Raw genomic sequence first — 12242 nt, forward strand, 5'->3', positions numbered from 1 at the left:
ATCCCTGGGTTCTGTCACCTGAACAATGTCTGGACGTTGACGATGGTTTTGGCGTCGGCCATGTAGTCCTCCTCCGCGCTCATCGTGCTCTCCTTGTCCACCACCACCATGTTGGCGGCGAAAGAGACGCCGCAGCGAAGGAGGTCATCGAGACTGTGGAGACACACGAGGCGCATCCCGGTTACCCTACACGGGTTAAAACTGGGCAACCCCCCTCGTGGACCCACGTTTCTAGACGGTCGCGGAAGCTGTCAAATTTATGCTAAAAAAAATTTCACTCCGGCCACACAATGCGCTTCGCTCTTATCTCGAACTGAGAAATTTTAAGAAAATGTTTTGTATTTTAAGCAAACGATTAAAAAGAGTACAAGAAAATAATGAAGGTCTTCCATTTATTTCACAAAGTAGAGAAATGTGACAAAGTCTAAGGAAAGTATGCTAGATTGACACTCACAGATGTGACCAGATGTGCACATGGAATTAGTACATGCAGTTTTGCACCTTTTGCTTTGTGTCTACTAAATGAATGAATTAAAATTTAAGGACAAAGGCTCAGATTAAATCTAACTGCAATGCCTAAGTGAGCACATTAGCCATAATAATTTAACTAAATTATTATCATTATTATTATCATTTCCAGCATAGTCACATTACTAACACGCATGAATATATTGTGTGTGATTGTGTCCAGTCAGAATATGTGTAGCTAGTGTGATGTAAAGCAATTTTGTCTGTAGCAGCCACAGGCCAACAACCTTTGCATCCACACTGTGGACCATTTCATCAAGGCAGTGGAATCCTTCTCACTGCACAGTACATTGAGAGCATAGGTAACACAGAAATGCAATGTAAGGGAAGGCCACTGTCACAATCACAGATTGTGATCAAAGTGGAATGCATCACGCGATCTCCGGATCTATGGTCCTGTGTCTGTCGCATTTGAGTGAAGTGGTCAGTTGAGTTGGCCCCCTCATTACACGTTACCATAGCAAGGAGAGACTGTCTTGAGAGGATGAATGTTATCTTCCCATAAACAAAAGGCACTCCTGGGTCTACCTTGCACATATCAGTGTATGGAGGAGCTCACAGTGGACAGGAAGCTTACATGTGCGTGTGTAACATTTCAGTCAGAGTGCACATGAGTCAGTCCTTAATGTCAAGTTTCTAGTTACAGGAATTTGTTGAAAGCATTTACCTCACAATGTTAGATTACTCATGAATACATGTACACTTACATTTCTGTAAATTAACAATTCAGTAATTCACCTGTGCAATTCACATGCAGTCATACTTGCCTGGTATGCCAGATTTGATGCAGGAAAGAAACAGACAAACATTTTATGAAATATGATTTGGAAGAAAAATGATGAAAAAACTCAATAGTGCTGAAGTGCCTTTTTGCCATCTAGTGGCAAAATGAAGGTATTGCCCTGACTTTAGGGAGCCGCAAAATCAGTCAGTGAGTGAGTGAGAAAATATACTGTTTTTAGGGCTTCTGCATAAAGGCCAAAAGACTTATAACCAAAAGAATGAATGTCCTCTTGAATATGCATTGTTTTAATTTCTGTATGACTACTTATGGAAGTGGAATGGTGAGGTGACTAAGACAAAGGCCCGTATAAACACTGCTGGACTGTTGTATGGATCTCAGTTGGCACACATAACCATTCTTTTTTCAGACTGAACAAATGATATGTCATATTTAAAAGCCTCAGTGCCTGTATTTGCAATAAAGCTAAACTTCATATTGTTAATATAGCCTATATGGTAATATTCCAAAATGCATAGAAAATAAAGATCACAAAGGGGTCTTTCATTTCTTTCTGAGCATCTTTTTATCAATGTACTCCATTGAGCAAATGGGCCCAGCCCAAGTTTTAAGGAGATCTCCGCACCCAAGGTTCATATTGTAACTCCTCTTTCTATGCATTAAAAGCTAACTGGGCAATTAGTTGGGCTTATTGTAACACGATGGCTGTACTGTTTTTGGCTTGGTAACCATATTAAATATGAGCTGCTGCACTTAATAAGAAATACAATACATTCTTGGATGTGAACTAGACCTTCAAATGCACTTCATTACACACACCATTTCTCAGGTAGGGACATTCACAAGGATCAAAGCCTGCTGTGTTTGACACTGCTGAATCCCTGTAACAAGAGACACTGATCACAGAGATTCTATACGTTCACTAGATATTCAGCTCCATGCACTTCACACTGTAATTTCTGTCTCTGGTATTGCTGAAGCTAAAATTGTGTCAATTGTTCAGCTGGATATAAAATTCTTGGTTTAAAACAGAATGTTCTATTGCCAGAACCTAGATGGGGGGACAGGCAGAATGCAGGAGCGGAATATCTGGTCATAGTAAATAGTAATAAGAACTTCTGTGTCTTGACTCAGCGGAGTGCCAGTGCTTGTAGCTTACTATTTGCCAATCCCTAGTTGGTTTTTAATGTGCTTCAACTGCTTAAGAGCCTGCAAAATTTTGTGTCACCAAATCCTATCGATATCAGCCAAAAGGTGGCAACTGGGGGTGGCCCTGTGCCCCTTCATTCCTGAACATTGCCTGGGTGCTCCCCTGGAAAGAGCTACACCCAGGTTTTACAGCATGGATTGACTTGCCTCAGCTATGATCCTTGTGAATGTGCAAACAGAGAGAAGAGCTGAAACACGCACACAGGCATCTGGCTCGCTCACAGGGGAGCAGCAGTGTTGTGTCCAGAGGCAAAGAGGATTTAAAAGGACTGCACTTTCCATCATGACTGTAGAATGCACAGAGCAGAAAACATTCCCTTAAGTGTAAATCATGCTGGTGCATGCAGTGATCACAGTAGCACATGAACTAACATCGGTTATTCAGATTCCACAACATGGCATGAATAAAATAATGCATTTAGAAGGGTGGACGTCATGCCTTGTCACAAAACACTAGACCGATATAAAACTGAATGTAGACAATACACACAGGGAGCACTGAGATGAATAAACAAATATTTAAAATGTCAAACATATAATGAATAATATTCATGCAGAAAAATCCCACCAAATGTTTAAAAGAACACAAGGACTTGTCACATACTTGTCAATAGAGCCAACCATGTAGTAAACCATGGGAAACCAACAGATTGCCTCGAGAAAGTGTGAGTCTGGCCTAGAAAATGCAGGGGCAATTCAAGTTCTCTTACAATCATGCTTGGAGCAGACAACATAACGCCTACTTAGAAACAAAGACAGATATATTACTCATACATAAAGACAGTCCATCACAAACAAAAGGATTTTTTTTTTTTTCTGAAGACCATTCCTGCTTTTCAGAAAATAGAACATCTTTGGTAGGTATTCCCAGTGATTATTTATTTATTGCAATGGCAAAATTGTTACACTATGCACACAAAGGTAGAAGACTTTGGAAAACAATGATAATGTATAACAATACGACAACAGTTATGACTATTAATACCACAGAACATATTAATGCCAAATTGTACAAATTAACAGCACAAAAAGGCTGTATGCAGAACAGCAGGATGGTGATGATAATAATGGTGGTGGTGATGTCATAATGGTCATTATTGTAGAGAATCTGAATGGTGACTTACTGATTGTCTAGGAGTAGCACTATGGGGTTGAGCTCTTTCTTGGGCCTGAAGTACGCTCGCAAGGGAACGATGAAGTTGTACAGGCCATTGCCTGCAGTCTCCGCTGACACTATGATCGCCTTGTTCTGGAAGCTGTATGCTTTGGCATCTACATGACTGTTGTGATCGCAACTCTAATACGGTGCAACATATCAAGTCAATCACCCACCATGCACACATACACAAAAAAGAAACACAAGTTCTCCATTTTTAAATGTACTAACTTCTGGTTTACTGCATGCTTCATCTGTAAGAGGCAGTGGAGGTTTCAAAGGTGGTAGAACAAACACACTGAACTCATCAAAGTTGACTGAATTGATCAGGAATGGCATTCATTGTTACCTTTTCCAGCCTGAGGCAGCAGAATGGCACTCTTTCCTTGAGTAAATGGCAAAATGTCTGAGAACTTCCGATATAAGGCAGATTTGGAGGATATCCTTTAACATAGCTTACAACAAGAAAAAACACTGCATTAGTACACTGAATTACACTCCAGTCATAACAGAATTTGAATCCTGTGGTGTATTCACATTGTCTCATTCTGAACTTGGGATAAATCTTGTGATTTCAAAGGAAGCATTCATGATACTCTTAACTTAATTGAAGTCAGTAATATCCCACAGTCCCTCAGGTCATACAGGACAGGTGTATTTGTCTCCTGTTTCCTCCTGTCTCCTATTCCCAGGTGAAATGATTTGAATCAGCTGAACTCTACAGTCACCACTGTGTCCAGCTCACCCGTTGGCTGAGAGCTCGCTGTCGGAGGGCGAAGTTTCATCCTCCGATTGGTCACTCAAGAGGTCACATGACTGGATGCAGGAGGCATCCGCCACCTCCAGCACGGTGGCTATGCTGGGCCTCCTGCTTCCTGCTTTGCCACTGTCCGTGGGAAGCAGCAGGGTGGGGCCACACTCAGATCTACAGCTCGTGTCTTGCAGATCTATTGCCACTGTGCCTTTAAGAAAATCCAGGGAAAGGGTTTGGTTGGATGTGCCATGCAATCACACCAGATGAAATTAGCAGGATGATGACACTGACTGCAGGTGGTCCCTTTAGCACTGATATCCTCATATTTACTGTTGATACGTGATGTTTAATTTAAATATGCTGTTGTGTGTTGGTTTAGATATAGCCATTTGTAAGTGATCAACTGCAAGCAAATCTTGTGTCTTTGATAATAAAGATCAACTCGAATAACAAATCAGTCTCCTATGGGCTACTACTTGTATGTATGACTTAATTTCCTACAAATATGCTTTCAAATGAACTGAAAATATCAAATCATACGGAAAATACAGTCAATATATTAGAGATAATTTAAATAAGAAATAATGAAAGGAAATTGAATGTTTTTTGTTAAGTTTTCCATATGGAGTAAATTTGCTACTTTCCCATGTATCAAGCACATATATATATGCACATGAAAAGACAACTGTGTGATAAAACCTCAGGGAAATAGCCTGGTTGGATGTACTATACGGTTCTAAATCAGCCCTCTATGGGCCATTGACTTGACGTGCCTTTGGTACAAGCAGCTAAATGCTTTCACAGCAGTTCACCATCAGATGCTTACTGATGAAAGATGATAGATTGATTGGAGAAAATCTAGGCAATAGTGATAAATAAAATACAAAATGGCCCTCAGTGACCTTTAAATCACTTACAATTTCCATGTGGGGTAAACTTGCCCTGATATGCAGTACAGGTAAAAATATAACTAATTTAAGGCAGTTCCTCCACAGTGAATCTCCCAAAAAGCAGTGGAGCATGTGACCGCCAGGTGAAACTTGCATATCAAGTAGGGGTGTAAACCTCTGGCTGAGCAACTCTATGATACGAATATTGGTATCTAAGCAATGATACCATATATCACATATCAATTGATTGTATATGTTTATGTTTAAGAATTCACATTATTATATTATTATTATATTATATGGTATAATATATATATTATATAGTATCAAATATGATACATTTGATACTATATAATTCAATGCAACCTTAAAATTATTCTGAGCTTATTTAAAAAGGAGAGTATCAAAGAGTATCAAATAGTTTCATCCAAATTACTGCAATACCATGAATAAAAATAAAAGTAAAAAATCACTGATATGAATTCTCACATGACACATCAATACTGTATCAATACTGTATTGTTGCCTTTGTTTTACAGCAATGAAATGAATAAATGATTTGATACAGAGCAGGAGCGGCAAGCAGGGACAGGGGGGAGCAGGAATGAGAAGTGGGGAGCAGGAGTGGGAGTGGGGAGCAGGAGTGGAGATTAGGGAGCAGGAGTGGGAGTGGGGAGCAGTAGTGGGAGTGGGGAGCAGGAGTGGGAGTGGGAACAGCGAGCATAGTGTGTTGGCCTTACCCACACTAGCGATGATGCTGTGCACCGGAAGCCCAGTGGGGCCATGGCAGCCCGCCAGCAGGGGCCGGCCCCTCCCCTTCTCCTCATGTGTCTTCACCGTGGAGTTCTCCTCCTTGGTGATGTTGATGTAGAAACAGGTGTCGCTGCCGCTCATGATGTGCTGGGGTCCCGGGTTCAGTAGGATGTTTTTACTGTCCTCCCGACGTACACCAATCAGGCACACCCCGTACCTGCAGAGAGAAAAGCAGCCGATCACCATCAGAAGTGTCTACCATGTTAATCAGGGACAGACCTTTGCTCTGCTTTCCTGCTTTCCCTACAATTGAATTGAATTTAATTGACTGAATTGGAATGGAATTGACTGACTCTGACTCCAACTCTCTGAAAGATCTGCATGCTTAACAAAAGAAATTGTGCAGATGCATGGTAACTAAAATATACTCACACAAACTGACTGGACTTGCTGAGCTTTTGGTTAGTGTGCCCTAGTCAGAGCACTGAGCACACACTACACTGTTGCATACTCTATCTGTGCATGCAATGTGTGTTGTACAGGACCACGGACAGCACCACTGCTACTCACAAGAGTGCTACAGGACCACACATTCACAGGAGTGATGCAGGACAACGGTATCACCGGTGTATTATATAAACACAGATTCACCTCACAGGAGTGTTATAGAACAACAGACTCACTTCACAGGAGCGCTAAAGGACCACAGACTCACCTCACAGAAGTGCTACAGGACCACAGACTCACCTCACAGGAGTGCTACAGGACCACAGACTCATCTCGCAGGGGTGCTACAGGCCCACAGACTCACCTCACAGGAGTGTTACAGAACCACAGATTTACCTCACAGGATTGCTACAGAAACATAGACTCACAGGAGTGCTACAGAACCACAGACTCTCAGGAGTGCTACAGGATCACAGACTCACAGGAGTGCTACAGGACAACACACACTCACAGGAGTTCTGCAGGACAACAGACTCACCGGGGTATTACAGGACTACAGACTCACAGGAGTGCTGCAAGGAGTTATTGTCTGATATCTCTTTCTCTGTAGATATGATATCATTGTGGTGACATATTATATACAGTATATGGACAAAAGTATTTGGCCACACCTATTTTTCAGCATTTGGGCTAGGCCCCTTATCTCCAGTGAAGGGCAATCTTAATGCTTCAGCATACCAGGACATTTTGGACAATGCTATGCTTCCAACTTTGTGGCAACAGTTTGAGGAAGGCCCTTTTCTATTCCAACATGACTGTGCCCCAGTGCACAAAGCAAGGACTATAAAGACATGGTTTGATGAGTTTGGTCTGGAAGAACTTGACTGGCCCGCACAGACCCCTGACCTCAACCCCATCGAGCACCTTTGAGATGAATTGGAACGGAGATTGCGAGCCAAGCCAGTCCAACATCAGTGCCTGACTTCATAAATGCTCTACAGAATGAATGGGCACAAATTCCCACAGAAACACTCCAAAATCTTGTGGAAAGCCTTCCAAGAAGAGTGGAAGCTGTTATAGCAGCAAAAGGGGGACCAACTCCATATTAAATTTATTATTAAAGTATACATATTTGAATACAATGTCATTACAATGTAATGGTCAGGCATCCGAATACTTTTGTCCATATAGTGTACATTGTATTGCTATAATGGTAAGGCATACAGTGTAAAGTGCTTTTGGTCTGCTTTAAAAGACAGGAAAGTTTGTTCTCTCTGTCCCATCAACACTTGACCTAACAACCATCCTTTACAATATCATTTTTACAACTGGTGCCATTCATTTCAAGATCTCTGTAAGAAGGATGTAGGCTAGAAAGTGTGGTTGTACCCATCAAGTAGATGACCCTTATCACTGAACAGTGCTGGGAAACAGGTTCACCCTTCAGCTCATGAGATGGCCTGAGGATGCTTTGAGTCATTGCACACATGTGGTTACAGCTTATTGGTAATACACTGCAATTTGACACTTTTCAGTTGTTTGGCCGACTTTTGAAACATCCTGTTCTTCACAACCACAAGGCTGAGGTGGAAAGTACATAACTGAAGTTATGGGAATAGACAGTCAAGTGAGCAGTGCTTCTGAGTCTGAAGAGATGGGGAAACTATGGTGTCAAAACCATGCTGAAAGCCATGATCCAGTGAGCATATAGAGAGGTGGCCCTGTGAGGCCACCTACAGAGACAATATCTAACAGTAGGTGAGACCGTGGCTCAGTAGGGGGTGCTCTCATCACTCACTTCTTGTGTACGTGGAATGAGGCGTAGGTGAAGCTCTTCCCCTCAAACTCGGAGAAGAAGACGCTCTCCTCCAGGATGATGCTGTACACCTCATTGCCCGAGCAACGACCACTCATTCTGTGCCACTGCTCCGGGGACTGTTGCCCTTCCCTGGAAATCAAGGACACACATTGTGCACGTCCTGTGATCCACTCCCCGCTGAACTGCTCAGTGGAACCGCCCCCCCAGTCTCAGATTAACTACTGCTCTTCCTTATCCAAGATGGCCAAACCTACTATTTTACATTGCAGATATTTAATAACTTGTAAATGACACTGGGCCAGTTGGAGTTTAAAGACTTTGAGGGCCTCAGGAGCACAATAAAATATTTAAATTAGGACTTGAAACAACAACCCCCAGGTCCAGAGCCCAGTACAACCCCTTACCAAAGATCACAAAGGTTACCATTTCAAACACAGCTGGGAATCCTTTTGTATCGGTTGAATTTTAACAGGTTTTAACAGAGCACTTCACTTAAGGACTCAAGCAGGATTTAAACTCAGGACTCTCACACCGTGGAGCTAGCACTCTAACTACTGCACCACATGACACAGGTCACACACTCACAGTCCCTGGGAAGTGTGGACCAGCAGGGTGATGAAGGTGGATGTTGCCGGGCAGACACAGTTCAGAGCCAACATGGCATACTTGAACTCCTCTTCACAGACCACGTGATCTGGATCAGGTGACCCGGGTTACATTGTGGGTTTGTTCAGGAGGAAGAAAAAACAACAGATCACCAAGCAGTAACAATAAGTGAGGGAGCATTTTATGTTTACAAATACAAAAATTATCCAGGGAAACTCGCTCTGCATGGCAACATGCGGCTGAGTTTGAAGGTGCTTTTCTTACCTGCAAACTTGACATGAAATTTGTTTTCTGGCTTAAGAATCTGGACATAGAGGGGGCAGTTAGGAGCAAAATCCTTTACTGCCCAAGCTCTTAAAATCGTCTGATGATCCTGAAATATAAGATTATCCACAGTAAATAACCCATAATTACGTGTGCTTATCTTAACAGCACTGCATTAAACATTAGTAAGCACCATGGGTAGTGGTCTCCTTCCTTCTGCACCTGTCCCCTTTTGTGGATATATTTATGCATACAATATATATTTATGTGTCTCCCTGTTGTTATTCATTGGTGATAACCTCATTGGGTGCCCTGTGCTGTCACAGTGAACTGGGACCTAGTATGAAGGCCAAGGAAGATAGCAGAAACAGCCTAATTTAATGTAATGGGGTTCAGAGATGAGGCAGTGGTGACTCATGCCCTGGAGTGAGTCCTAATGCGAGGATGTCTGCTCCTGTGTGCTACACTGAGGATGATGGCTCATCTCTCAGTTTCCCTGAAAGAGCACAAAAGCAATCCCCCATCTTACATAACCTATGTGTCCTCTCTGATGACTGGTCAATCTGACTTCAACGCGCCACAGAGCATGTTTCTTTCAAAGAGTTTCTCCCTTTTTGGTGACATCTGAACTTGTGCCACCCCTACCAGTCTAGAGAAAGGTAACGTTGGCTGATATGACTCCAAGTCAGGTAGGGAAACATGCAGATGTGCCAATTGCATCAGTTAATCATGACTGGAGCATAATATTCTGATCTCTTTCACAAAGTCAGAAAAGCTATTTTCTATTTTAACACTGTGCTAAGGGAAGGATATGGAATCAGACATTTAGTGTTGCTGGGAATTAATGAGATCCACTTTGCATCCTATCTTCTGTACAGGAAACAGCGAAGTGAACAACGGTCTGGCTTTCCAAATGCTGTGGCTTTGTGTGCCCACACCAACTTGGCAAATCAAATCTAGAGGGGCAGTTTTCTGGTCAACTCACCGCAGCTGTGCGGTCCACTTCACATCGGCTACTGAGGATGAAGCAGCCCTCTGCGTTATCCAGCCTGGAACAAGAAAATGCCCAAAAAACCAAAAACCAAAATTAATCGACTGGAAAACAACAGGAGATCCAATAAGCATGCAGTAAGCCTCATAAATGAAACATATTTCTCTACGTGTAGTCTGGAAATAATGAGGTCTTTTGTTGGGCAACTTATTTCCTCTGGAGGTTGCTGCAGCAACATTAGGTTATAGGAGGACAATGTTCGAGCAAACTAGGGTTGTCCTACCAATACAGCAGGGTACTTGCTGTATTGGTAAAGGTAGTGTTGCCTAGGGATTGCATTGATTTTATATTAAGAACAATACATTTATTGCAGTCTTAGTCAATACAGTATTTACAATCTACTGAATTTTTCTAGAAGCATCTTTGTGTGAACCAGCAGCAGAGCTCTGAAGAAACAGGACTGAAATGCAGTGTTTTCAGACATTATTCCATTATTCCAGCATTTCTCAAACCTCTCCTGGAGTACCACTTGTCCTGTATGTTTTAGATCTCTCCCTGCTCCAACACAGCTGATTCAAATGATCAGTTTGTTACTAGGCAGCTTCAGGAGTTCATAACAAGTTGATCATTTGAATCAGCTGTGTTGGAGCAGGGAGCAATCTAAAACATACAGGACAAGTGGTACTCCAGGAGAGGTTTGAGAAATGCTGCATTATTCCATTATCTCTTTATTACTGCCTCTGAAGGCAGTAAACCTGTCATTTGTTTTCGCACTTAATGCAAATTAGAGGAATTCACTCAATCTGCAGAGACAAAATAAGCACAAACTAAAATTAGTTACAATTCCCATTCTGAGACTGACCAGAAGATGGCAGTAAAATTCAACTGCTGCAATTTGTTCCACTGTGGCCAGTATTCACAAATTAAGATTCTCCTAAGCTTTAGGATTTCATTTCTCACTTCATCATGATAAGCACATGTTCTTTCTTTGGGGAATTAATGTCTGACTGAGGAAAAAAGATACTTTTGTTGAAATATGAAGCACACATGAGAACAGAGAGGTCACCTAAGTGTTACCACTCACTTGGCCCTGAGCAGGTCCTGGTCCTTCAGAGCAGACCCCTGGAGGTAAATGACTCTCTGACACCACATTGGGATCTGCAGAACTCTCCGGACCTGGGCATCCATCTCCGTTGGGCAGAGTATGACCACATAGTAGTCCTGTCGGACAGAGGGTGCCAGACCCAATAGGATTGACTGATTGGTTTGGGGAGGGGCCGGGGAGGGGGCAGGGAGAACAGTTCCAGCGCAGATCATATTAGGACAAACAAGCTTCCTATCCTCTACTGCGGTCTGTCTTTGCATGCCCTGGAGATAGCTGGGAGCAGTGCAGCACTTAAGAGCTCTGAGACGTACTTCAGCCCTTCAAAATCTGAAGCTCTGGATGTAATAAATACAGCATTACCATTATCATAGATCAACATCTCTGTCCTTGATAGAAAAATATATGTGTTAAATGCCAGCTGAACCTGATGGTAGTTACCAGTATTTTGGAGCATTGCCCCACGTGACCTTTCAGCTTATCAGCAGTCTGTTTTCTTATCAAAAAGCATGATATCTGTACATTATGTAAAACTGTCCCCTACACAACCCAAAGGAATATATATAAAACTCAAAGGAATATTAGTGTTTTATGTAGTACAGAATATGCACAATATATAGCAAATAACATTAGAGGCCCTTATACTGTAGTTTACAGTACATAGCACACATGTATCCATTTATATAGCTGGATATTTACTGAGACAGTTCAGCTTAAGTACCTTTCTCAAGTATACACGTACTCAAGTTACTCCCCTCCTCACATCACTTCACTGGCTTCCTGTTATTGCTCACATCAAGTTCATCACCTTGGTTCTGGCATACAGGACAGTGAATGGGACAGCCCCCTCATACCTACGACCCCTCTTCAAACACTATGTTCTGTCCCAACCCGGCAGGGTCACTCTTCTCAGTCACATTCCCTGTCTGTACTGGTCCCTCAGTGGTGAAATGAACTCCGCATGGAGGTTAGGACAGCGGA

The 12242-nt window shown here is 42.4% G+C and overlaps 1 protein-coding gene across 2 annotated transcripts in view; it reads right to left on the reverse strand.

The window, feature by feature from the left end:
• The window catches only part of kcnt2 (potassium channel, subfamily T, member 2), a 50885-nt gene that overhangs the window by 12036 nt on the left and 26607 nt on the right, over positions 1-12242 (reverse strand). The window contains exons 11-21 of one of the 2 annotated variants that reach the window (XM_036554067.1): positions 11244-11380; positions 10154-10217; positions 9169-9277; positions 8884-8992; positions 8278-8427; positions 6020-6249; positions 4381-4597; positions 3985-4090; positions 3604-3776; positions 3084-3155; positions 19-153 (exon numbers count right to left, since the gene is read on the reverse strand). In XM_036554067.1, the coding sequence (XP_036409960.1) occupies positions 19-153; positions 3084-3155; positions 3604-3776; positions 3985-4090; positions 4381-4597; positions 6020-6249; positions 8278-8427; positions 8884-8992; positions 9169-9277; positions 10154-10217; positions 11244-11380 (1502 nt within the window). The remainder of the gene's footprint in view (positions 1-18; positions 154-3083; positions 3156-3603; positions 3777-3984; positions 4091-4380; positions 4598-6019; positions 6250-8277; positions 8428-8883; positions 8993-9168; positions 9278-10153; positions 10218-11243; positions 11381-12242) is intronic. The other variant, XM_036554068.1, reaches the window with a different exon arrangement.

The sequence above is a fragment of the Megalops cyprinoides genome, chromosome 20, assembly GCF_013368585.1.
Source record: "Megalops cyprinoides isolate fMegCyp1 chromosome 20, fMegCyp1.pri, whole genome shotgun sequence".
Classification (NCBI taxonomy): domain Eukaryota; kingdom Metazoa; phylum Chordata; class Actinopteri; order Elopiformes; family Megalopidae; genus Megalops; species Megalops cyprinoides.